Source organism: Planococcus citri, chromosome 2 (assembly GCF_950023065.1).
Source record: "Planococcus citri chromosome 2, ihPlaCitr1.1, whole genome shotgun sequence".
Lineage (NCBI taxonomy): Eukaryota > Metazoa > Arthropoda > Insecta > Hemiptera > Pseudococcidae > Planococcus > Planococcus citri.
This window is the reverse complement of record NC_088678.1, coordinates 56,033,779-56,059,222: the sequence shown is the minus strand read 5'-3', so window position 1 is coordinate 56,059,222 and position 25,444 is coordinate 56,033,779. Positions and strand designations below refer to the sequence as shown.

General features: G+C 32.4%; 2 protein-coding genes across 14 annotated transcripts in view; one reads left to right on the top strand and one right to left on the bottom strand.

Moving 5' to 3' along the window:
* Positions 1 to 25,444, top strand: part of LOC135836570 (protein lin-10-like) — a 149,511-nt gene that overhangs the window by 115,953 nt on the left and 8,114 nt on the right. For 7 of the 11 annotated variants that reach the window (XR_010557057.1, XR_010557058.1, XR_010557056.1 and 4 more), the window contains 14 exons: positions 4,823 to 4,951; positions 5,180 to 5,280; positions 5,413 to 5,528; positions 10,209 to 10,421; positions 10,534 to 10,704; positions 11,063 to 11,251; positions 11,331 to 11,687; positions 11,796 to 12,048; positions 12,136 to 12,388; positions 14,980 to 15,014; positions 15,149 to 15,231; positions 16,168 to 16,401; positions 21,416 to 21,455; positions 24,441 to 24,580. Coding sequence is in view for 7 of the 11 variants with exons in the window: in XM_065351483.1 (XP_065207555.1) it covers positions 4,823 to 4,951; positions 5,180 to 5,280; positions 5,413 to 5,528; positions 10,209 to 10,421; positions 10,534 to 10,704; positions 11,063 to 11,251; positions 11,331 to 11,687; positions 11,796 to 12,048; positions 12,136 to 12,388; positions 14,980 to 15,014; positions 15,149 to 15,231; positions 16,168 to 16,401; positions 21,416 to 21,455; positions 24,441 to 24,580 (2,314 nt within the window). In the remaining 4 variants the exon portion in view is untranslated. The remainder of the gene's footprint in view (positions 1 to 4,822; positions 4,952 to 5,179; positions 5,281 to 5,412; positions 5,529 to 10,208; positions 10,422 to 10,533; positions 10,705 to 11,062; positions 11,252 to 11,330; positions 11,688 to 11,795; positions 12,049 to 12,135; positions 12,389 to 14,979; positions 15,015 to 15,148; positions 15,232 to 16,167; positions 16,402 to 21,415; positions 21,456 to 24,440; positions 24,581 to 25,444) is intronic. The other 4 variants (XM_065351485.1, XM_065351484.1, XM_065351486.1 and 1 more) reach the window with 4 other exon arrangements.
* LOC135836572 (uncharacterized) lies at positions 15,782 to 25,228 on the bottom strand. 3 transcript variants are annotated; one of them, XM_065351489.1, is made up of 10 exons: positions 25,173 to 25,228; positions 21,219 to 21,346; positions 20,860 to 21,090; positions 20,627 to 20,714; positions 20,301 to 20,527; positions 20,049 to 20,189; positions 17,147 to 17,276; positions 16,810 to 17,051; positions 16,457 to 16,735; positions 15,782 to 15,896 (listed from the first exon to the last, which is right to left on the bottom strand). In XM_065351489.1, the coding sequence occupies exons 1-10, from the start codon at positions 25,201 to 25,203 to the stop codon at positions 15,828 to 15,830; spliced, it is 1,566 nt and encodes a 521-aa protein (XP_065207561.1). In that variant the 5' UTR covers positions 25,204 to 25,228; the 3' UTR covers positions 15,782 to 15,827. The 3 variants fall into 3 exon arrangements, with proteins under 3 accessions (XP_065207561.1, XP_065207563.1, XP_065207564.1); XM_065351491.1 differs by lacking the exon at positions 25,173 to 25,228 and adding an exon at positions 21,768 to 22,030; XM_065351492.1 differs by lacking the exon at positions 15,782 to 15,896 and having other exon boundaries at positions 16,567 to 16,735; positions 16,802 to 17,051.

Genomic DNA, 25,444 nt, shown 5'->3' with positions numbered 1-25,444 from the left:
TCCAGCGAGTTTGTAGTCGACGATTCGGCGATAAATATTCCGGGCGCGTTTTGCAAATAAAAACAGATTAGTTGATTAGGAAATTTAATTTTGGATGCGATGAATTTCCGAGTATTTTTCATTGTAGCGTTTTAATACGATGTAATTATTTTATCCTGTTTATATATAAGTAAATATTGTAGATTTTGTAAAGTTACACCGACGAGGGTACGAAATTTTATTCGTGTATACAGGGTGTCCTGATTAAGTAGAAAGTACCTACTTGTAATACTTTTGAATTTCTATTCGATCGAGATTCGAGAAACAAAACACTGTGTGTGAAAAGGTGTTTGACGTTTGTCTCGAAATTGAAGAGGAAATTACAAAGAGACCCTTTTTCGGAATTAGAGGTTCGGTTTTGATGCTACTTTCAGGAAACTTCTGGACCACTCAATCATCTGTTTGACTCATTTATTAACAGAAAATAGGAACTTTTGGATGCTTCATTCAAAAAATTGAAGGTCCTGCAAGATTTTGAGTTTTAAAATATGGTCTGAAAGGGTAGATGACGAATAAACGTAATTTTTGGTCGCATTTCAATTATAATAACGTTTTGAGGGTCGCTTTGATGTAGATGGAGGAAAAAAGAAAAACTCTGGGAATGTTGCGAATGTTTCAGGTTTTTTCTAATCATACTCTGTCAATTATTATGCTTTGAGGTTCATTTTGGACTTGAGCGACAATTAAATTTTTTTAGACTTTCCAAAATTTGAAGAAAACGGTAAAATGTGAAAAGTGCATTTTTGGAGAATTTTTCAAAAATTTTGAAGTTTGGACCAAGAATGAGAAAAAATCAAAATTTTACCAAATTGGCGTAGAAAATTGAAATTCAGCGCGTACTCTTTTTTTGAGATTCTGAATTGATTGGAAACGGTTTCGAATCATTTCGAGCAGTTCTGGAGCATCCAGCAGATTTTTGAAAGTTGACTTTTCTTCGTCGTAATTTTACCCAATGAGGATGGAAAGCAAAAGTTCACTTTATAACTTAATTTTAACCGGATGAGTCGATTCAAGGTAGTTTCAAGCTATTCTAGAACCTCCAGCAATTTGTTGAAAATTCTGGCTTTCAAAAAAACACCTTAAAATCGAAACGTTATATTTCTTCAGTGATTTCATAATTGAATATAAGTAAAATACATCTTCGATTCTGAAGTCTGAACCGGCAGATAGTTACTGTTTTTGGAAAATTGATACGTAATTGGTCAAGTGAGTCACTAACAAGCACAAAATTTGCTAAACGTTAAATCGGACGGTTTTTGTTGCATTTTTTGAAAATCTGGAATTTTCCAAAATATGGTTGAAGGTTCCAGAACGGCTTAAATAAATCACTTCCATTCGACTCAGCCTATTTAAATGGGAGGGAGAGGGGTAAATTAAATTTCAACTTTTCAACTTCATTGAATAAAAATCTGCTGGAGACTTCGGAATTCCTCAAAATGGTTTTGAACCGTTACCAATCGATTCGGGGGAGGGGGAGGGGTCATAGGATGCATAACAAAGTTCAGCTTTCGAGGTCAATTCGATAAAATTTTGATTTCTTTTACTTTTTTGACCCAAAATTTGATTTTTGAAAATTTGCCAAAAGTCGAAAAATGCACTTTAGCAACTGAAATTTTGGCAGCTGAAGTATTTTGTATGATCTTTTGATTTTTTTTCTACAATCCTAACCAAAAAAAGTACATAATGAATTTCAGAAAAAAAAATTACTTTAGGTTACCATTTTGCGTTTGAGCATTTTTTTTTCAAGGATCGAATCCATATTTTTGAAAAGTTCATTTTTTCAAAATTGAATTGAAATGTTCATAGCACGACGAAAAGTAAATACAAAGGTTACTTTTGGGTGGATTTTTTTGATTTAAAAATTTATTCTTCTAAAATATTTTGCATTAGATTAGGTATGCTTTGAGCCAAAAAGCATCGAAAGATACCATTTCTGAAACTGGGGGAATTTTTTTTGCTATGGGCAAAAACATCAATTTTTTTATTTTTTCCGAATTTTTGAAATTGGCAAGTTTAGAAAATCTTGCTTTAGTAGCCATTTTCTGTAATTATCTGGGAATAAAAAAACAGGAAAATTTTTATATTAACGCTGTAAATTTGACAACATTGTATATACCTACATCCTAAAATTTTTAGCTTCAGTGCTTCACGTTAATGATTTTTTAAAATGATTTTCAACTTTCGAAAGTATTTTTTATTCTAAAAAAGTCAGAAGTACGTTCTGTGTACTTCTCCTCTACTTACTGTAATGGAACATTTTCGGTCCTGTAAAATGAAAAATTTAGCTTACTTAGACACGTGATCCATTTTGTTGTTCAAATCGTTCAAGTTGAATTTTAAGCATTTGAGAGCTCTTATTTCAAAAAATTAATTCGATTTAAAAAAAATAAAACAAAACATAATTGATTAGAGTACACTGACATAAACTATACACTGCTCATTTTTCACGCACACAAAAAATTGGCTCGATTTCAAATCCAGTCGAGAAAGCCAAAAAGAAGAACATTTCAGTGGTGAAATTTCACTTTAATCGTTTGTTTCCATCTTCATCGAAGGGAAAAATTTTAGCTCAAAAACATCGCTTGTATATTTGTTGAGCGTTGAGACTATACATAGCAAAACTATATACCCATCTGCGACCAATGCGTGTACGTTGAATGAGTATAGAAAACTGACTATGTATTTGGTAAATGTCAAATGAACACAATTAAAGAATTATTTATACGACGACAAAATAGTATTACGGCTACACTCGACAGCCGTTTTATTGATTTTAATAAATATTCAACCATTTTTATGCTAGCCATCTTATTGGAACTTTTTCAAAAGTTTTCGACATGTATACTAAATATACTAATACGTGTATGTGCACTGTGCAGCAAAGTACAAAAACTTCTGGGGGAAAAAAATTTATTTAAAAAAAAAATTACCCTAACATCGCTTCGGTATGTATACGACATCCTCCTTGGGGATTTTTTAAAAACTATATCGTTGCATTCGATCCAAGGTATATATCTATAGCGGAGTTTTGAAAATTTCATCGTAAAACTCTGGGCTTTCCTTGTTAGCCAACTTTTTCTAATTCTATCTCTTGGGAGAGTCGTCTAGTTTATGTCCTTGTAAGGTCCGACAACCCTTTTTAAATGACCCGACAACCTTGCGCGGCAAGCTCGTAAAAATTAAATCGCCAACGATTACGGTGTAATTATTCCATAAGGTATTTTCAAACCTATCATAATAGTCAGGTCTGATTTATTTACGCGGATTAATATCTACGAGTATTTACAATTTGTCAAACGATAATTTTATTATCATTTTTTTCAATAAGTGATTCGTTCGCTCCATCGCACAAATTCAATGGGTACACGATTTTTCGTGGTAGTTTTTCCCTCTGCTGCGGAAATGCGTTTTTTTTTATGATGTTGAAAATGAAAAATACGCAGGTATAAATGTTCGAAATCTCTCCTCACTCTCGGGAAAAATCTCACGCTCAGTTTACTACCTAATTATACGCGTAAAACCACTCGAAATTTTTTTCATTTTGTACCCTGCGCAGTTTCGACGGTAAATTTTTATTTAGCTTTTCGCCTCGCACGAGGGGGAAAAAATTCCACGTCCGTTTATTTTATTTACCGAGTTCATAAATAATTTGAAACGAGTGCCCACAAATCTCATCTTTTTACCAATTTCTTCCACGCTTATGAGAGCATTCGAGCGTCGAATATTAAGAAACTTTACGCACCGAATGATTAAATTTTTTCTATCGCAGATAAGCTTTGAAATTTATTACTTGTGGGAAAAGAAAAAAACGTAAAATTCATGCCCCACTCGGGTTCGCCATTTTGTTACTATTAAAAACCTATAGTGTAGGTATTTCGTCTGTTTCAATAAACTTTTCTTATTATTATGTTTTTTTTTTAGTAATATAAAAATATATCTGATCGTTATGTATTGTTCTTAATCACCACGTTAGGCGATGATTTTATCTTTTTTCGAGAAATGCGCGAAGCAAAAACCCTTTTACTGAATTTCTGTGCCTAGTTTACGATAAATTCTTAATAATAGGTTCCGTTTATTACGCGAAAATGAAAGCTTATCTTCGTTCTAGTAAATTTAATTTCAAACTTGTACGCCGATCCTACACCTTAGCCTATATAGCTTCTTATCAACAAAGGTCGAATGATGACCAGTAATTATGCATTTTTGTTTCGTTTTCACACCAATTTTACGCGTATTTTAGGCAGTTGCGAAATAAATCATTAATATAAACGGAATAAATGCTAAAGAATTCGAGTACCGAAGATTTTAAGGAAATTTTTTAGATACCTACCGATTCATTGTTGCATATGTGAAACAAAGTTTCAATCAAAATTCAAGTTTTTGGATTATTTTCATAATTTAATAAATCATCAATTTTTTTGAAATCGATTGTTTCTAGTTTTTTTTTGGAATCATCCATCAATTTCCCAAAGTGAATAATTGAAAAAAATCACTAAATTATTTTCCAATAAAAATTATTACTAACTGTGTTGTCGTGTACCAAATAAGAGTGCTTGAGTGTTTTTTTGTACATGATTAGATTTTTCGTTGCTGTAGTTATCTGTAGTTTTACTCGTATTGTTGTTTTATTTCGCTGATTTTACATACGTAGATTTGATCGATAATTTGCAAAGGCCTATAGAGAGCTTCGATTTTGATTGAGCAAAAATATTAGCTTGGCATGTTAATAATTAATTTTTCGTTTAAAAATTTAACCAACTTTTGTGTTATAAATTGAAAACAGGATAATTGAAATAGCTGGTGGAAGAGAAGTATTCAGTCAGAGTAGAAGTAAAGCGTGTCGAAAATCAAGATCGTCTTTCGATTCGGAAAAAATTAAATCTCCCGGTCGCGTTTGGGAATTAAGAGCAAGGTAGATGGAGAATTTTAAATTGCGATATTTTGGAAATCATTGAAAAAATACGCGAAATTTTACGCGGCGGTTTTTTTTCTACCCTTACTTATTTCTCGTTCAGAATTACGTCTTGATAATGATTATTTTTTTTTCGCTTCTATTTCTTTTTTTTTTTAATGGAGATGCATTCGACGACGTTTCACTAAGAGTTTCTTTTTTTTTTCTTCTTAATTTTGTGTATTGCAGAATGAGCGAAGATAAAAAACACGAAAATACTCGAGAAATAACAGAAACCGTGTTCTCATCGGAAATAAAATCGGTGAAGCATCCGCAAACGATTTCTTTAGGTGAGTAAATTAAAAAGAAAAATACAAGTGTGTTAGACTTGCAACGAACGAACGTTCGAGTATATTATGTAGAGGTATTAAATCAACGAGTAGATGTTTCTGAATTTTGTATTTGTTTTTAATCCTTTGCAGGTATTAACGGATCGGTGATATTTGACGATATCGACGAGAATTGGAAAAGTGATAATTCAACTCATATCCCTCAACGCACATATCATTATAATAATTTATCGCACAATTCCAATAAAGTAAGTGCAGCCGGCGTAATTTTCTCTAAATCATATTCGCAAACGTTCCTAATGTACTGGGGTGGTAATTGCGAGCTTTTGCAGCCTATATCTCGATACCATGCCCATGTACTTCGCAACCAAACCCTTATGCAGTTTTACTCTCTCTCTGCTGACGTCATTTCTAATAATACAGTCGATTTTCTTACCAGTCCTTTGAGAGTTGTCTGGTCTTGTTAGAATTACTTTGAGTGTATATAGCTTTTCTACGTTTTACGCGTCCAAGTCGAATGGAGGGTTGTAATGAAATTTTTCAAATTCTACCAGCTTTTGGCAAAGTTTACTCTTGTTTCGAATTCGAACGTGTTTTGTTGCCTTCTTAGAAGGTTTTCGTTTTGTGTAGATCTAGGTGTAAATAGGTAAAGTGTCTTAAGTGTCTCTTTTCCTGCGAGGAATGAGGTAAAAGAAGAAGGGGTTGTTCAGATATTTTGAGTGAAAATCTATATTTTTTATGGAGTAAGTTTGTGGATTTCGAACATTTTTTTAGCCAAACAAAGATTTGAAAGTTTGATTTTTTTCAATCGTGAAAATTGTTGATTCCTTCAGATTAGTTGTTTTCTAGTCCCTCTTTCCCTCCTCTCTCCCCCTCCCTTCCTTTCTTAATCGGTTTTTGGTCGTTCAATTAGAAAATTAGGTAGATTTTTTTGAAGAAAGGTCGAAGTAAAAAATGAAGCACTTTTAAGAAGATGGTAAAATCAGGAAATGATGTATTAAACATCTCAATTTAAATCACGATCTTGTCGACCCGACTCTTTGATTTTGTCTGATCGGATCGAAAATCAAAATCAAAATCGTGATCAAAATCGTGATCAAAATCGTATGTTGTTAGTAAATAATGAAAGGTGATTGGTCGGAGCCAAATCAGCTGTTATAAATTTTTTGTTTGTTCACAATCAATCATTCGAACATTTTGGCCAAAAATCAAAAACCTGAAATCGGGATTCGGCGATTCTGGATCAATCTATCTCGATTTTTTCTCAGGAAAATTGAGATCGGATCGGTCGGGATACCTAGTTATGTTGTTGGGTAAAATCAACTGAAATTTCTATTCAAGTTGAATGTGTAGAAATAATTTATTTAAATCAGACTAAAAAAATTTTGAAAAAATGCTTTTTTTATTTTTTGGTCAAAGGCATTTTCTTTTACCAAGATTTTCATTTTTTCATTTTTGCTCAACTTGCGAACTGCCAGATGACCTTTTTTTACAATCGTTAAAGTAGGTACCTACATATTACAATTTTTCTTCTTATTACCTATGTATTTTTTTAAATGTTTACAAAAAGTGCTTTTGACCAGCCTTTTTTACTTGTGTTGTTGAATTATTTTTGAAAAAAATTTCTAATTTATATCCATTTGTTTTGTTAGAAATTAAGGATTTGAGCTTTTTTGAAACTTTTATTTTCCAAAATAATTTTTCTTTGAAAGCTAAATTTTTTATGATTTGGTCAATTGAGCAGAGTACTCTATTACACTCTTCAAAACAATTTGTTTCCCCAACATGGGAATCTAGAAAACCTCCAAAAGGTTAAACAAAGATTTGAAAAAAAACCGCTCTGAAATAATAATTTTATTTTTAATACGTAATCATGAAAAAAAACTCCTTTTTTTAATTTCAGTAGTTCATTTTGAGAGAAGAAGAGTACAAAAATCAACTTTGAGGAGAGGATTTTAGGAGAATTTCAATTCAACTCATAAATTGGAGAGGAATAGAGGGCTCCTAGACAGATCCTTAGGGCTGAATTTTGAATTGTTTTTAGGATATTTGAAGTTTTATTTGAGATATTTGCAAAACATGGGCTACAGACTTGAAGAAATCATTATAACCAGACTGAGAATTGGCCACACAAAAATCACACACAATCACCTCTATGAAAAGGCCCCAAAACCCACATGTCAGTTCTGCCTGTCAGAACTTATATCTGTCCAACACTTACTATTTCACTGTCCCTCCTTACATCAGCACAGACTGTCCCTACAAATAGATGAAAGATCCCAATTCATACCAGACGACCCTTCCGAAATTAAAAAATTCTTAGACCTAATTAAAATACTTGACCTTACCAACTCGATTTAAATCTCATACGACGGGTGTAATAATCAAGTAATTACAAACACCCAAAAAAAAAAAAAAAAAAAAACTCGTAAATTGAAAATTTATTAAAAATTGTCTATTATTTTTTTGCTTTTTCTTTTTTGGGACTTCGTAAAAAGGGACGTAGCCCTATTGTTTAAATTTTCTCTGAGAGGGAGGGGCCACATTTTTCCAAATTCAGGATTTGGAAAAAATGCATAATATGTATTTTTAATTATTAAAATAAAATTATTCAGCTTTGAAATTTTTTATTCGAATTTTTAAAATAAAAAAATTTCCATTACAATTTTTTATAGGTTAAAACTTGTAAAATTATTTTGTATTACTTAATGTTGTTTTTTTTTTGAAATTTTGATTGAAATATTTCAAAATAATTGATGAAAATTCGAAAGAAATTTTGAATTTTGTTTTCAGGTGAGAATTCCAAAAAAAAAAAAAGTAATCCTACTTTTCATTTTTATTTAAAAATTGTTACTTATTCTATTTTTATTTAAAAATTGTTATTCTATTTTTATTTTCATTTTTTTTTCAGAATTTGGAAAAAGGGTGTTTTAATTTTTGAAATTAAATTCAGCTTTGAAATTTTTGTTTTTTATACCATCAGGAATTTTCAATACCAAAAAAATTCAATATCGATTTTAAAGTAAATCATTCATTTAAAATTTCTAAAATTATTTTGCATTGCTTTTTTTTTTGCAATTTGAATGAAAATATTTCGAAATAATGGTGATGAGAATTTGAAAAAAGAATATTGAGAAATATAAGTGCAATCGATTACCAATATTGATGATTTCAAAAAAAACAAAAAAATGTTTGTAAGAGCTAACCTTAGAAATGAATATGTTTTACCTACATGCTACTCTTGTTATAGCTCAGCTTGTCTTACAGCTTCCTAGTTTTTTTTTTCAATTGATAGTTTTTCCAAAAATAAGGAAATGAATAATTGTGGCGGACAAAAATTATATGTAATAGTATTCTGAAGTTCTCGATGAGCTCTTCATACTGCTTGTGCCAAAGTATTTGTTTAATTTAATAAATTCCGGTTCGAGTAATTCTCGTACTGGCAATAAAAATTAGTACCTTACCTACAGGTACACATATATTGGTGGTGATTCTATCGAATTAGCATTTATTCAAGATCATATCGAATCTGCTATGGATATCTACATTAGATCGTGATCAAAGATTACGTATGGTTGAGATGAAAAAATAAACAATGATTCATGAATTTATGCAGGTTTTTGACTCAATTTCATCGTCAACATTTATTCGCATGCAATCGATCCGGATGAGTATTTTTATTCACTTAAAAATTTGAGATTAGCCTTTATCCAGATCACTTTTAATATTTTCAGTTTTTTATTCAAAACTATACCCAGCAATTAAGGTACTCAACTACCTATCTTGAATCGTGATGCGAAAAAATGAAGGGTAAAAAAAATGCATAAAAAATTATAGCCTTATTTTTTACAGTTTTATAGCTACGCGAGATTTAGTCATATCTTTACACTTGTTCCTTATCCCTACGACGACACGGTACGCGGAACTGCTGGAGAAAAATTAATTTCAGGAAACGAAACGACTATAAAGGAACTTTATCGGATAAATTTCATTCGTTGAAAAAAATACTATCTATCTAACTGGATGAGGAAAATTTTTCGTTATTTTTTTTGTTCGCGTGTGGGTGCTTTTTTTACTACTGGTCTTTGTGATGTTTATAACGTTTTTATTTTTTTTTTGTTGTTGTTCGATTGCGATTTCGGATGAATAGTGTTGGTACGGTGTAAGAAAAAATACGTTTCATGGGATACATAAAGAAGATTTAAGTTGGTTGTTCAAACATGAAAATCTATCAGGGATGCTTAAAATTTCGCTTGAATTCGTGTAAACGTATAGATAGGTATTGTGTTGCACATTTCATTGTGTGTAGGTGGAAAAGAAAAAGAAAAATAAGATAGATGTCGAGCAGGAGTTTTTACCACCTACCATGTGTGGAAAAAAAACGACGATGGCCACGAAGAATAACACACGTTTTTAGTAAATTAGTATACACACACATAGGTCTTACGGTGGTGTTTGTGTGTGCTGCCTGAGCAGTACAGTAGAGCAAAAAGAAGTGTTGTATAAAAAGAAGACAACTCTATTCGGGGTAATAAAAAGTGGTAAAAAATGGGGACGCACTATTTCGCGATGAAAAGGGTTATTCAACGAAATGAGAACACCACACTGGCGGTGTAGGGGTGAGGGGGTGTGGGGTGGTTGAGAAAAAAAAGCAGCGTAACCCGTACCAGTAAAACGTGTTAGAAGAATTGTTGCACTATACAACCATTACGGAACGTTGAACTTGGTTGTGAAAAGTTTCGCGGTAAAGGGTGAAAAAAATTGTGGAAATTAACCGCTGGTTTTTTGTCAGTGTAACTTTTTATGTGTTTACCCCGTAGAAAGTAGAAACATAGTGAGAGTATAGGGCGCAGCTAGGGCGAAAAAAATGTAGAAAAATTTTCACACCGACGTTGTACATTAATCATTGCGTATTTATCTTGTTACAGGAAAGCAAATTAGCGAGTAAAGTAGATTCGGGCGAAGGTGCTGAGAAAAATACCGAACTGAATAAGATTTCTGCGCCTCATGTCATTGGTAGTTTGCCAATAGCCGAATACGAAGGGTCTCCGAGAAGGTACGGACTTCGAACGACTGAAAATATTATGCCAACTTTGTTATCATCGCCTACTGTAACGTTTCCAAGACCTGGCTTTCCACAGGTTAGTTCGATGACTTGGTCAAAAAAGCTACGAAATCGAGTACATAATACAAATACTTATAGCTCGAAAATAATAATGATTTAATTACCTGTTTGGTTTTCTTTTTGTGCAGAGAATCTTAGACGAAAGTCCAATCGCTAGTGTTTCGAGTGTAACCACATCTTTACCTTCGACTACAACGAGTTCGTCGTTTAATTACCTTTACGAGTATTCGGAGACTAGAAAAGTTTTAGAAGAATTTTTCAAACCAGATGATACTCAAGATAAAGCTCAACAATTTCGAGTTAGTTGATAAAAAAAATATCGATATTATTAAATACTCGTATGCGAAAGCTGAAAAAGGAAAACATTCTGCTGCCCAGATCTATTCACGCTACATTTATTTCAAATATTTAAAAATTTGCTTATCATATTTGTAAATATGAGTAAGAGATGTAGAAATTACGTATACCTACATTTTGATACGAAAGGATATTTCAGTCCGTTGGTGGAATTCCTTCGAGTATCAGCTATGTTGTTTGGTATTTTTAATCTACGTGAAAATTTAAATTTAATTAAAACAGCTTGGGTAAATTTTCCAAATGATCGGTGTATATATTTTTACGATTGGTTAGTAACGTATTCGTTCGTGTGTGTTGTAGGAATTAGAATACGAATTAAAAAGAAGAAGAAGGACGAGCTTTGATCAAGGAAAGAGCTATGATCAAGGAAAAGGCTATGATCAAGGCAGCTCGTACGTTGGCTTACGATTGGCCGAAGCTAGAGATGGTAATTTACAATCATCGCCTAGAAAACATAGTCAAGACTCTTCGGAGTACTCTAATAATCAGGTGAGTTGAAATCGTCGTCCAATTATTCGTATTTATCGTCAAAATACTGATTGTATTTTTTTTTTTGTGGTTGATCCAGGATCAAGGATTTCTATCGAATTATACGGTTTCAACAGAAAATCTAGGTCTACCATTGGAATTTCAAATGTCCAGCAATAGTAAGAATTTAGTTCACCATAATCGATATTCAATTTCGCCCGATTTAGAAAAACGATTCGGCCAAAGTCGTAATTTTACGTTATCACCGGAAACCACAGACTGCGAATCGAATTTCGGTGAAGGTGATAGCGATGTGTCTTCGTTGATGTTGATTATGGATCCGGATATCGGTAACTCGGGCCAGGGTCCGATGGATAGGTTGTACCCGAGTATGCCAGTTTTAGAAGATGGTCTTTCCAGTGGCCATACCAGCGATAATGAAAATAATAATGCTACGGTTAGTAGTCCGTCGTTTTGGCAATTTAAAGAATCAACTTACTTACTCGTATCATGAAATAGGTATGTAAGTAATTTTACCTAATATTGTGATTGCTTCGATTGACAGGTGTTATTAATGAAGAAACAAATAACCGAAATAGAAAGAGAAATCATAGAAAAAAGTAACAGATCGACGGCGTGCTCAGTCTCAAGCACAACGACAGCTCCGATAACCGTATCGTCGATATCTCAATCGAATTTCACTCCTCAAAGTGCCAATGTTCCTTCGACTAGTTTATCAGTACATAGCGCCGGTATAGATAAGATATCAGAATCTCGCAATAACGCAGATATCGATTTAGATTCCTTAGATCCATTGAGTAATTATTGTCTCCAAATATTGCATCTTCGTTATAATTATTGAATGGTAGAAAATATAGGTATTAATACGAGTGGTGTTTTGACAGGTGGTTCGATAGATCGACGTAATCCATCGCCTCCTCCTCCGGCTCCGGCACCGCACAGAGAGAGTCGTAATTTTCATCAATCTTCCAGTAATCAGACTCCTGGCGGAGTCGAAGCTACCATTAAAGATATACGTATGACACTACAGCGTACTAAAACGTTACCATTACGACCTTCTTGCGTAATCAATGGTGATAACGATGATCGCGAGTCGTGTAATTCGAATAAATCCGAGACTCCTATTTGGGTACCGAGGTACGTGGCTGAAAAATATGTACAATATTATTGTTCGATAGTTATAGATTTTTCTCTTTTTTTTTTGCGCCAGAGCATTAGAACCCATTAGGTAGTTTTCAACAAAAAAAGAATTACTGCGACCCCAAAACAAAAAATTGAGGACACTGAAACCAAAATTACCCAAAAGTAATAAAAATGTGACATAAATGGGAAATTATTATAATTATAGCTGTCTAAATGCACATTTCGAGATTTTTAAGACATTTTTTAAAGGAAAAAATTGGGTCAAAAATAGTTTTTTTCTTACTCATGTCAAGAGTGGTCTTCAAAACACATTGTCAGTTGAAATATGATGTAAGAAAACGATCTCTCGAGTTGTAGCTGTTCAATCGCATGTATTAAAATTTTGTGTTTTTTTTTTAGCTCAAAAATGTAACTTTTCTCTCATGTCAAAAGTGGTTCTCAAAGCACATTTTCAGTTGATATGTGACCTAGGAAATAGATCTCTCCTGCTGTGGTACCACACCAATCGTATATTTTTAAATTTTGTATTTGTTTTTATGAACAAATTAGAGCCGAAAAATACTTAACTCCTTTTCTAACTTGTGTCGAAAGTGATTCTCAAAGCACATTTTCAGTTGAAATCTGGCCTAGGAAAGAAATCATCTCATTTGTAGCACCTCAATCGCATATTTTTAAATTTTGGATCACTTTTCATGAAAAATTTTGAGGCTAAAAATCCCCTTTTACACCTTATTGAGAATTGAAATTATTCACTTGTCGCCTCTGTCTGAATTGTGCCTTTAAACGAGATTGTGGTTTGTCCTGCATAACCACTGGCCATTCAATTTTTTCAAACATTTATGCAATTTTCGTACCATTTTTAAAAAATTTAATCAATTTTTTGTTTAAGTCACTAAAAAAAAAAAAAAAAAAAAAAAAATGGAAAGCTGACATAATTGATTTATGTATTTTGGAGTGCAGAAAGGAAGGGAGGGGTCTCTGAATGGATTCTGAATCGGATGAAAAATTTTATTCAATAGTATGCTGCAACTTGATGAAAATTTTTCTTTTTGGTTCAACTTTTTCCCAATTCTTTAATGTTGAAAAAATATCATTTATTTAAATGAGTTTGAATTGAGCAATTTCTCTTAGAAAATACACGTTTAGCCCCCCTCCACCCAAAACAATCACAATTTTGAGATTAACTCTCAAAATTCTAATTAATTTCTTCATTTCAAAAATGAATAAAATAAAATGAAGAGAAACACTAAACTTTTTTCTTTTTTATTGAAATTTTATTATTTTTTAAAGAAGAGGATGTAAATACATTGGCATACAAACGAGAATTTATTTATTTCAAATTTGCCTTTTTAGTGTTGTAGACTCAATTTTTCAAGTGTAGCGTAATCTTCATTTCAGTCGCACTCGAAGTTTCAAATTCTGAAGCTAAAAAATGTAATTTTCTCGCCTGTGTTCAAAATTTAATAAAATTCATGCAAATTGAAATTTTTTCCAATTTTTTGAAAAATATTTTGAATTAAAACAAAAATTGGCCTAATTTATACTTTTTTTAAAATAGATATTTTTGTATGGACTAAAATAAAAAGAATACTTTTTCATTTTTTTAAAAATTATTTTTAGAAATATTTTTGTTAATTTGTTTGTTTGTGTTCCTAGAAAAAGATTTTTTCTAATTTTCTGTACTTTTTTTTCTCTGGAGATTCTGCTCTTGGCGTACATTTTCAATAAAATTTTTTAAAACTATTCTTTTTCGAAATTATTTCTATTTCTTTATTGAAAAAAAAGCTTCAATTTCTCTACATTTTTAAACAAAGTTCTGACATTTTATTTTACATCGGAATTCTCTTTTTTTCTCCTCTGATTTCATTTCTTACTCTCTTGTGAAGTTTTGCGACGTTTTGTGATATAATTTTTCTTTAATTTTTTCTGTTTTGTTTTTAATATTTTATTCTATCAGACCAATTATATTTTTCAGTGATTTTAAATCAATAATACTTGTTTTTTGATTCATTTTCTCCGATTCAAATTTTTCTGCTTTTGTCGTTTTTAAAAATAATTTTTCATATTTTTTTCTTTTTCTGTACCTGTGATTTTCATCAATTAAAATTTCATTTCATCGCACTGAATAACTTTTTCAGTGTTTTTACATCAATTTTTTCTGTTTTTCTTGTTTAATTTTTCTTTGTTTGTTTTTTTTTTTTTAATTATTTTTCATTTTTATTATTTTATTACGACACCAAACGTCAATTCAATTCCTCAATGTATCAACATATTTTTTTCGTATTTTGTTGGCGAGTGAGATGTTTTTTTTTTTTTGGTTTTATATAATTAATTTCCTTCTCCTTTCCTAATAGGTAAATTATTGCCCTATTCACATTAATTTGTGTGAACTACATATTAAAGAACATCGTAGTATTTAAAATAAAATAATTAGGATAGGTATCTAAACCTATCACGGTAATTAAATCCTAAACAAATATTTATTTAGGTATTTTATTTACTCTCCAAATTCAGTGTCAACTATACGCATTGAACTTAATTAATTCACACTGTTTTTTGTTTTGTTTTACATGTTCACCCAACAGGAAAGGCGTCGGTTCGGGTCCTAGCGCTGACGAAGGTAAGAATTGAAATCACTCCAACAGCTTACTACATATAGTAATAAATACGTACGAAGCGTTCGTAAAGAAAAATCATATTATTCGAACCAACTGTATCAATAAAAAATTGACAATCTCGTATATTTTTTCGCAGACGAACCTGACACAGACCTCGAAACAGATAGACTTTTAGGGGAGCAGCGTACCGACGATCAAGGATTTTTCGACGAAAAAAATGTAAGTAGCGAACAATCTGTACGTATCGTTGACTTACGTTAAATCGTACCTAACGTACGTCTACGAACGTAGTATGTAGTTGATAGTGATTTATTCATACGTACTCGTACATTATCGAGGCTAGAAAATAATTTCATGGGTTTTCTCTCTTCGATAAACTTGCGTTAATTTTAACTGGTTTAAATTGGTCTCGGCACTTAGTGTGTGGGTTAGTGTGCGAGTAATACACATGTTGATTACGCGAACGATGTTCGCTCGCATCAACGAATTCTGATAACGACGCTCGGTTATTCTCGGCTTTTTGATGTGATTTTTAATATTTCATTAATTAAGTGTTAACGTTACACGGTGTTCATATATTATGATTACCTTACCTACGTATAGTACGAGGTAATTCGCGCGAAAATTTTTCGAAATGAGAAAAAAACTTGGGTGAATCATTGTTTCATCATGTTACATTACGCGTTTTATATGAATTATCCTGAAGTGAGTAGGTTGATAATATCGTATACCAACGTTCATGAGACAAAATTAATGAAAGAATTGTAAAAATATTTCAAAAGTTTTATTTTATTCTTTAAATTAATATGTACTTATTATTTCTTCCATCTTTTGTGAACCAAGCGTGATTTCTTTTTGGGTAACCGTAGCGCTTTATTCGAATGCTGAAACATAAACATTTATACCAACATAAGTTTTAGATATTTTTTCATTCAAATAATAAGCTGATGGCTTCCGCGGTGAAATTTTTTATCTGTAAGTTATCAAAACGATAAGGATTTTTTTCGACGGAATGAGAGCAAAATGTTGCCAGATTTTATTAAGTACTTAAACTCGATGTAAACAAACCGCGAGAGCATATATCTTGCTCTCACAACAGCTTTCTCACGAGTGAAAAATGTTAACATTTTGATGTATTTCATGCGATCGTCTCAGGGCGGATGGAGGAAAAAATCCAGATCTTTGTTACCATTCGGTTTAGGCGGACAAATATCTACGTTAGGTACTAATACGACGACCACAGTTACTTCGCAATCATTATCGGTTAAAAAATCGCCAGGAGACGCCGTCAGTACAAACGGCGGTCTTTCTTTGAGCCCTGTGCAAAACACATCGCCTCCGTCGTCGCCCAGTATTAGCGATTTAATCGATAACGGATCGACGAAAAAGGTTTGACCAATGAACGTGTGACTACGTTAATAGTACCTTACGAGTAGATAGATACCTTTTTGGTTTTTTTCGTTTTCAAATGCTTCTTAGTTGATTTTGATTTGCTAAGCGACGACGTCGGCTTATCTTCTTGTAGAGTTGCACGTCTTCCTCGGCCTTCGACGATCTGAGGGTTACTACTGTTGTCTTCTTCTTCTTCTTCGTAATAAGCGTAGTCGAATTTCGGTGACCAGGGTTGCTCATCGGATGAACCGTACATCACGAAGGGTAAATTAGCGAAAAACACCACTGTCGAACTGGCCAAGAAATTCAGTCGCCATTGATCGTTCGAATCCTACGTATAGAAAATAATACCACACGGGTGAAAATTTACTCTGATTGTTTGGCGAAATGATAATACCTTCGTACTGGATTGGTGACAATGTAGTTTTGCACGAGTGATCGAAATATGTTCGCGGTGTTTCCTACGACGTTCGAGATACCCATCAAAGTACCGGCGAAAAAAGGTGATAATTCGTCGTGGTTGAGGAATACACCGCAATATGCGCTCGCTGAAAAAGCTGCTCCCATCAGATAGATGATTCGACAAATTGTATTTTTCGGTTTGAATGCGGATATGATGAAGAGTAATATGCTTCCACCCCATAATGCTGTTCGATCAAAGTTATACCGATGTGTTAAAAATATACGCACGAATGTATCAAAATAACGTGATGTATTGAACGAAAGTACTACGATTAGTCACCTATGCTGCTCATGACGCGCCGTCTAGTGATTCTTTGAAAATTGAATCTTTTGGTTGATATCATGATCGAACCGTAGACGAATATCATGATGAACGAGAGTAAATTCAAAGTAGCGAAATCGTCGTGTACCTGCGAACAGAACATCTCAATATTACTGGAAATATTCAAATTACCGATGGACAATTTCTACAGTATTGCTAGTGAATCATTCAGATCTCGATGGTGTTGATAGCTTTAAGATGAATGATTTTTTTTTTTTTTTGAACGCGTCAGTATCCATTTTTTCGCAGGAGTTCGATATCACTTGTGAGATGTTGATCTTTGAACGAAGAAATCTAGGTACAAATCGAATGTGCACAGTGTACATCTGAGGAAGCCTATCGATACTCATTGGAGGTATTCCAACAAGTAAATACGCTGTGTATGAGCTCATAGCAGATCAAATCCCTCCCAATGAAGACTCCGAAAAAAATCTTAATAGTCTGGTAATCAGAATTAATAGAGTCATGCTCACTTATTTTCAAAAAAAATGCTATTTTTGAAAATTTTGTGGTAAGTAGGTATAAATTATGGTCTGAGAAAAAATTATATGAGGATGGGACGGTGTGGAAAATGTAAACAAACAAACAAAATTGTCAATTTGTCAAGGTATAGTGTTTTTTGATCGGCAGAAAGATTTCAGTTTGGGAAAATTGTTAATGGGATAGTATTTTTTTCAATTTTAAGATTAGTATTGTGGACTCGAGACTATCAGTATCAGAAAAATAATTTCCCCCCTTCCTCCACCGCATTTGATTTAAGGCCAAATCCAAAAGGAAAACTGGAAAAGAAAAGAAAATGAGATAATTTTTTTTTTTTGGTAAATTATTAATTTTTTCTACCGTTTGGAGTATTGTACAAATTGATAGAAAAAGTGATTTCAGGATAATGTGGCGATGGAGAGTCAAAATACATATTTTGATATCTACTTTCATAAAAATTGACAAATTTTATAGGGATTCAACTTATTTGACAGGGAACTCTATGAAAACTCTCTTTCAATTTTTGAGATGATGTGCTTTAATTTAAAAAATGGGTAATGATACACCCAGGAATTTTTTTTTGGATCTCCAGCAGTTTGTGAGCATCAAAAAGCTTCTTGTCCCCTTCCAAAAAATTGGCTCAAAAAGTGTTCAAAAAAATTAAAAAAATTGAAAGTTATGCAAGGATGTGGGGTATTGTTTATTATTGTGTTTTTTGTTCATGGTTTGGAGTTTGTTTATCAAATTTTTTTTTGAATTGCTCTAATCTTCTTTACAGGCTTTCAGATGGGATTGATAAGCTTTAAAAATTTGCATAATAGACTAAGTTTCTTATTTCAAATTCTCTTAGCGCTGGAAGGCAAGACTTGAAGCGTCTCTCTCTTCTCTCAGAATATTTGTGTCTAGCATAAAAAGAGAACTACTTTTCGAGGTATTCTCTTCCAATTCGAACGAGGCCACGATTTAAAAAAAAAATCTAAAACCCCAATAACCAAAATTTCAATTTTTAGCGAGTTTTTGAAAATCCAATATTTTTTTAAAATTTGAGGGCGCGATTTTCGATTTCTCCAGAAGTGTCTTTTTGACCAGCAATACCAACATATTAGAAAAAAAGTTCGAAAATTCCCTTTTTGTTGGGAAATTTGGAATGGTGCAAAAATGGCTGCATTTAATCTAAAACCAACCCTCGAATCCGAATTTCACTTTTTTTTTAGCCATTCTGGAGCTTCCAGCGCGATTTTAAATTTATCCGGAATTTTAAAATTTGTTCAAAAATCATGGAAATTGATTTGGGCAGCTAAAAATCGAGTTGTGTCGTATTCTCAACTTGCTTAACGAGTTTATTCACATTTGGATCGATTTCCAGGCGAACACCTCGAATGTTTTTTTGATCAGCAATGTTATTGAGAGAAATTTTTTTCAAAAATTGAAAAAATCACACTCAAGGTGTCCACCATGAAATTAGCTCAATTGCTGATGAACTCGTTGAATAGGTCGAGAATAAACCTGTAGTTGATTTTTAGCTGCCTGAAATAACTTTTTCATCCTTTGGAGAAATTTAAAGATCCTAGAAGAAATTGAAAATCGATCTGGAGGCTCCAGAACAGCCTAATACAGTGAAATTTGATGGGGGGAGGGGTTAAATATTAGTTTCAAGACTATTTTTTTACTTAAGTACATATTTGTAAATGAGTTTTTTTTTCTTTTTTTTTGAAAGCTAAAATCGTCGAAAATGGTTAATTTTGGATTTGCAAAAATTCATCAAAAATCGGCAAATCAATTTTAGCAGCTGAAATTTTGGTTACAAAGCTTTTAGGTCATGCTCTTTCTAAAAATCGTGGTCTCGTTCAAATCAGAGGCAGACTTCTCAAGAGCTTTTATGTTCATTTCTTTAATTTTTTTAATGAAACCTTGACAAAATTTTAGCTATCCAATCGAAAAATTGAGGGTTCTATTGAGGTGATTGATTAAGATGTCCGGAGATCCAATTTTGGTAGGTACCTGTAGAGAATTAACTGGTTTTGAGAGCCTAAAGTTTTCAAACAAAATTTTATTGAATTTGGAAAAATATAATTAGGGAGCTGGAACTCTGAAAAGTGTTTTTTTCCTTCCATATTCAGCCTACGATTACATTTTGAGGCTCACTATCAATATTTTAGGTCGCCAATGGGGGACAAAAAATTAAAAATGAAATCTTAGCGTTAACGGTGTGATTGTGTAGCTGTACAATATTTTGTGGATTTTCCATTTTTGGTTGTATTGTAAGACAATCGTGCTTTGAAAACCACTGTCCACATTAGGTACCCAAGTAATTGGAATATTCGCTCGGAATGTTAGTAGGAAGTATTTGCAAAACGAATAGATGATCTGTTGAACTTACAGATTGCATATGATGATGCCTATTCAAGAAAGCATGATCTTGCAGAAAAACACCACTTATCCAAACGGAACCAAAATGATCCAGCATGGTGCTCCAGAACGGTATCGAGGTCATGATTCGTTTCCACGGCACAGATATGGTCTGCGAATCAAAAACAAGCAATCGCATTGTCGATCCTAAAAGAAGTCGCGAAATTGTGACGAACAGAAATGCATAAATCTAGTAGTAAAAAAATCACCCGATATGACTTACCACTCCTTTCTCCGATATATCGATCACTTCGAATATCGTATCGTATTGATCTCTCGTATTCATCGATATTCTTTCCCTGATGACCCAGCTTTTCATCGTGTACACTGAACAGATGACCCAGGATAATCCCATCAAAGCGGACAGAATATAACCAGATAACCAGCCTAGTTTGGTGTGGCAAATAGTGTCAATTATTGGAATTCCGACCGCTGTGCCAAAATGTAATCCTTACGAAGAATTCAAATTTACAAAAATTACGATTGAACTTAATTTCAAATATGTTTCTGTACAAGTACGAGTATATAATCATGATTATTACAACCTACCTCCGAAAGCTGCGGAAAAAATGAAACTACGATGTTGCAACGGCACCCATTGAGACGTGAATACGTAAAAACTTGGAATAAAACAACCCTGCGAGATAAACAGATACCTACATTACCTACGTACAGTTTTATAGCCTGCTTGCGTTGCATTTTCGCTCGTAGCTTGGTAATTCGCACGATTTTGTTTTTGTTTTTTAATTTGTGTGGTAGCTTTGTACCTTATAATCACTTACCTGTCCGAGCCCTTGCAATGATACGAAGACGATAAGCGTAATAGGTCCTCCGAATATGATCGCGAAAGGAGTCACAAATGAAATCGAAGCACAGTACAACATTGATAACTGCATCACCACCTTAGCACCGTACTGTTGAGCCCACATTCCAGCTGGTATTTGCATTATGACGTGAAGCATTGAAAATCCGATTTGAGCTTTGAATAAGGTCGACGATTGCCAATCGTATTTCTACACAAATCATAGATATATTGCCATAAAGTTTGAATTTTAAAGTCCTTTTTTTTGTTTTGTAGTTTTGATAACACCGTGCATATTTTTTTTCGAATTTAAATTATTTATAAGTACATTTTACTTACACCAATGACAAAATATTTCTCCGGACGATCTGTCATTACATGATAGCCGATTTTAATCGCCTCTCGTAAAAATGACTGTATCGAAAGGAATAGAAATACGAAAAATACTTGAAACACGCGTTTCCTCACTGTAACCAAAATGACGATATTCCATTACATAATTATGATTAATTGGTATTTTTTTGTATGTATTTCAGGATAAAGAAAATGGTAAGAAGAAAAATCGTAATAAAGAAGGTAATATTATCTTGGGAATTATTTTAAAAATACGAATCGTTCAGCTATTTGTCATTTAAGCGAGTGATTGCTAGGTGACAAATGGGTTGATGAAAAGTAGATAAAATAATTTCGTTTACCTACCTAATTTAACGCGTAAAGATACACGCTTTAGTTATTATATTAAAATGTACAGTTGAGATTTTTTTTTGCAATCGTGTCTGATAAGGTGATTTTTTTTTCATTAATTACGTCAGTTCTCTAATTTGAACTTTCTTCTTTTTTTATTTTTTTTTACTATTACGCTTCGATATTGGATGTAATTGTAATTACCTTTTGTGGTGAGTATCATCGTTGATAGTTTTATAAACACTGTCGAATTATACGCTCCATTTTGTAGAACATCTTTTTCTCGAGTTTTGATAATTGATAACGAATTTGTTTTCTATGATTAAAAAGTTGTACAACGAGGTTTTTGAGTTTGGTAGCCAATTGTAAATTTTTGGGACGCATGCGCCAAACAAAAGCGATGAGAATTTTTGATAAATTTTGATCCATTAAAAAATGAGACATTTCAAATTTTGAAAAAGTTTTCAATTTTGATATTTTTAAACAAAGTTTTGTAATTTTAGGACTTGCAAAAAAGCATAATGACGTGAAAATGTTGCTTTCACGACCACCGTTGTTTTGGATCTCAGATTTAACTTTAATAATGAAGTTACTTTTTTCCATCGTATAATATTTTTTTGTCGTTTTTTGAGTCAACCGAGCATCCCTGAAAAGAATTGAAAAATTAAATTTCAGAATAGTGAAATTTCTTATTGGCAAAATTCAGTAAGCTTTTTTTTGCCATTGGGAGCTAGTTTTTGGATATTTTTTTTTCGGTTCAATGTACCTACCTTGTTCAATTTGTATCTTTTTCCAAAAATGTGTGAAAAACTTGAGTTTTTTTTATGCAAAAAAGCTTGAACTTCGGTTTTTAAAAAATTTTACAGTTTCGTTTTCATTTTTTAACAATTTTTTTTTATGGGACCCTTCCAGCATTTGTCCAAGAAATTAAGAAAAAATGTGACCTTTTTTTTGGAAAGTTGTAAGGAACGTTCGAAAAAAGTTGCAAGGTGACGTCAAAACACTTTAAAAAAATTTCGGATCTCAATGTGGACCCCTTCTCTCATTTTTAAATATGACTTGCTTTTACAATTTAAGCCATGTTTTTTTTTGATCAACTTAGGGGAAAATGATTGGATCTAATTTGATCAAGTCAGATTGAATTCATCAAAATGTCCGGATCTGATCAGCTCCAATCAGGTCTCCCCTATTGGATCTTATCACGTCTTGAATAGATCTTATTCGATCAAAACTTTGATCTTACCTGGTCAGGTCAAATCGAATCCTTGAATTGTTCGGCCGATTTGATCAGATCAGATTCAATCATTTTCTTTTTAAAAGGGAAGGAGAACCAATAAAAAAAGTTATGGAGTCTTACGAGGGTATGCATTTTCTGAAAATAGTCCAAGTATAAAAATGGCATAATTCAGATTAAAAAATCAAGTAGCTAGTTTTTGATTACCTATACCGAAAAACGTTGCTTCTGATATCATTTTAACTATACGTTTGCGTTTAGAGGTCCAATTTTGATGCGAATGAGTAAAACAGAAGATATTTTTTGAAGTGATGGGTATAATTCGTGTTGGTTGTTGGAATATAACTGATTGAATTTTCGAAGTTTTGTGACCCCTTTTTGAGTAATTGAAATTTTGAAAAATACACATATTTTCACTCAAGTTGGAAATGGGCCTCAAAACAAAAGCATCAGTGGTTGAAATCTGGCCATAACTATAGAACATTTTAATAATTGAGGTTTTTACGTATAGACACTTCGCTTATTAAAAATTTTGAGGTACTAAAAATGTTATTTTTCTCGTTGGTATTAAAATTGGTCCTCAAAACGTGACCTGAATAAACTTTTTTCAGAATGATGCTTAACTGACCATTGGATTTTTTTTCATTCGTGCAATTTTTGGTTATTTTAGAAAATCCAAGATCAAAGTATACAATTCTTAGCTGTTCATTAGGTAGAGGAAATTCACTTTGTGAGGTATCCTATGAGACACCTGACTGAACGAGGGGGAGAGAGAGATTTTCTCCCTATTTTCAGTCAAATTCGTTATTTTATTTTATTTTTCTCAAACTCCGTTTTAAATTTTACATTCTTGTGGTTCTTTTTATTAAATTTTTTAATGATTTTTTTCTTTCATTTTCACATTTTTTTAAAGCTTGGGGGTGGGTGATTTCTTCCATGAATTTTTTCCTAAAAAAGTTGTACCTCCCCCCCCCCTTTCCCATCTCTATTTACGAGAAAAATCAGCCAACATTTTTTTTTCTGAATCAGAAAACCTTGGCGTGATTTTTCTGGTGAAGATTGAGTAAAAATGTTTGGAAAATTAAAATTATTTAATATCGTGTATGCAAAAAACAACTCATAAAATTTGCTTAACACAACTCTTGAAAAATATCGTAAATTTTTAGATTTCTTTTTGTCATAATTATTGCTTACAATTTTCTTTCTTAGAATCATTTTCTACGATGATTGTGATTTTAAAAAAAATGAATTCTGATAATGAAGTACCTATTTTTATTTTTTGCTATGTTTTTTGGTATTTTTGAAAATGTTCACAACATTCTGGCAACTTGAGCTGTTTATTATAATTTCTAAAAGTTTCCAATTTGAATAAATTTAGAAAATTACATATTTAATTTTCTGAACAGTAAGTTCAAATTTTTGCTTTTCTGATTCTTAATGTTCCATAACATTAATAATTGCATAAATTAAATCAAATTCGAGTTTTCATTCGTTTCATCTCTGCTTTTTTAATGTGATTAGATCTTCAAATCTTTTATTTTCTTCTTACTGTGCAAAATTCATTAATAATGTACATATTCAATAAGTATCATAAAAACATAAAACCATGACACCGTAATCTAATTTTTCGCTTTTTTCTGCAGGTTTACACGACCCATCAGTGTTAATAGAAGGAGTCCTATTCCGAGCCCGATATCTAGGATCGACGCAGCTCGTATGCGAAGGTCAACCTACCAAAGCTACCAGAATGATGCAAGCCGAAGAAGCGGTCTCTAGAATAAAGGTAATATCACCCTTCTGTTTGTTTTTCGCACTCCATTTTTCTTCCTTTTCAATTTTTATACGCAATCAATTTATTTTTTTGTTTCATTTTATTGTATAAACGAAAGGGAACTGGAAACTTAGTGGTAATATTTTACGCAGCGGTGTACTGTTAAAATACTCATATAGCTGATAGATGTGCTCGAATTAGCGTCGAGTCGAGTAGGGTGTAGCGAAAAAAAAAGAAACATTTTTGTTTGAAAAGTATGGTAAATTTTTGCGGGTGGTGATTCATGCACCGATCTATAATGACGTGTTGTAATTTATAGAGATTTAGTATTTTTTTTTTTTTTTTTTTCAATATAGAAGATATTTGAACGCGCTAGAGATTAGTAGGTATGGTTGTGGATTTGATGTTATGAGTTTTTTTTCCAAAGCTGGGTTTAGGTAGCTATGTAATATTTAAATAAAAACTCCCGTACAATCACACACGTTGTCGTCTACCATGCATCATATTTCTAAAAAAAAATCATTTTCATGAAACCATAAACGAATTTGTTTGAATTTACCTGTATAGTTTGTAAAAAAAAAAAATGATGAAAATTGTGATATACCTGTATTTTTTGGTACATGATATTTTTGCATGCGATCGTGAATTATTTTAAAAACAAAAAAAACAAAACAAAAATCAAATGAGAGTAGTAATCGGGTGTATCTTTGAATTCGACCTTATAGTTTTCGATTCAGAAATAGAAATTCGCTTGATAGTTGCCAGCAATATGGTGTAATATGTTTTTTAAGTTCTTATTTTTTTTGCTATTTACGCACACGTACTTTAATTTTTATCAGCTGCCGCTAAAATATCCTTTCACCAGCACCTGATGAT

Coding starts and splice junctions, on each gene's coding strand:
- LOC135836572 (XM_065351489.1), bottom strand. CDS start 25,203: ATGCAAAAATATCATGTACCAAAAAATACAG. Junction 20,190..20,300: donor ATATATCGGAGAAAGGAGTG/GTAAGTCATATC, acceptor TTTGATTCGCAG/ACCATATCTGTGCCGTGGAA. Junction 15,897..16,456: donor AAACGAAAAAAACCAAAAAG/GTATCTATCTAC, acceptor TTTATGTTTCAG/CATTCGAATAAAGCGCTACG.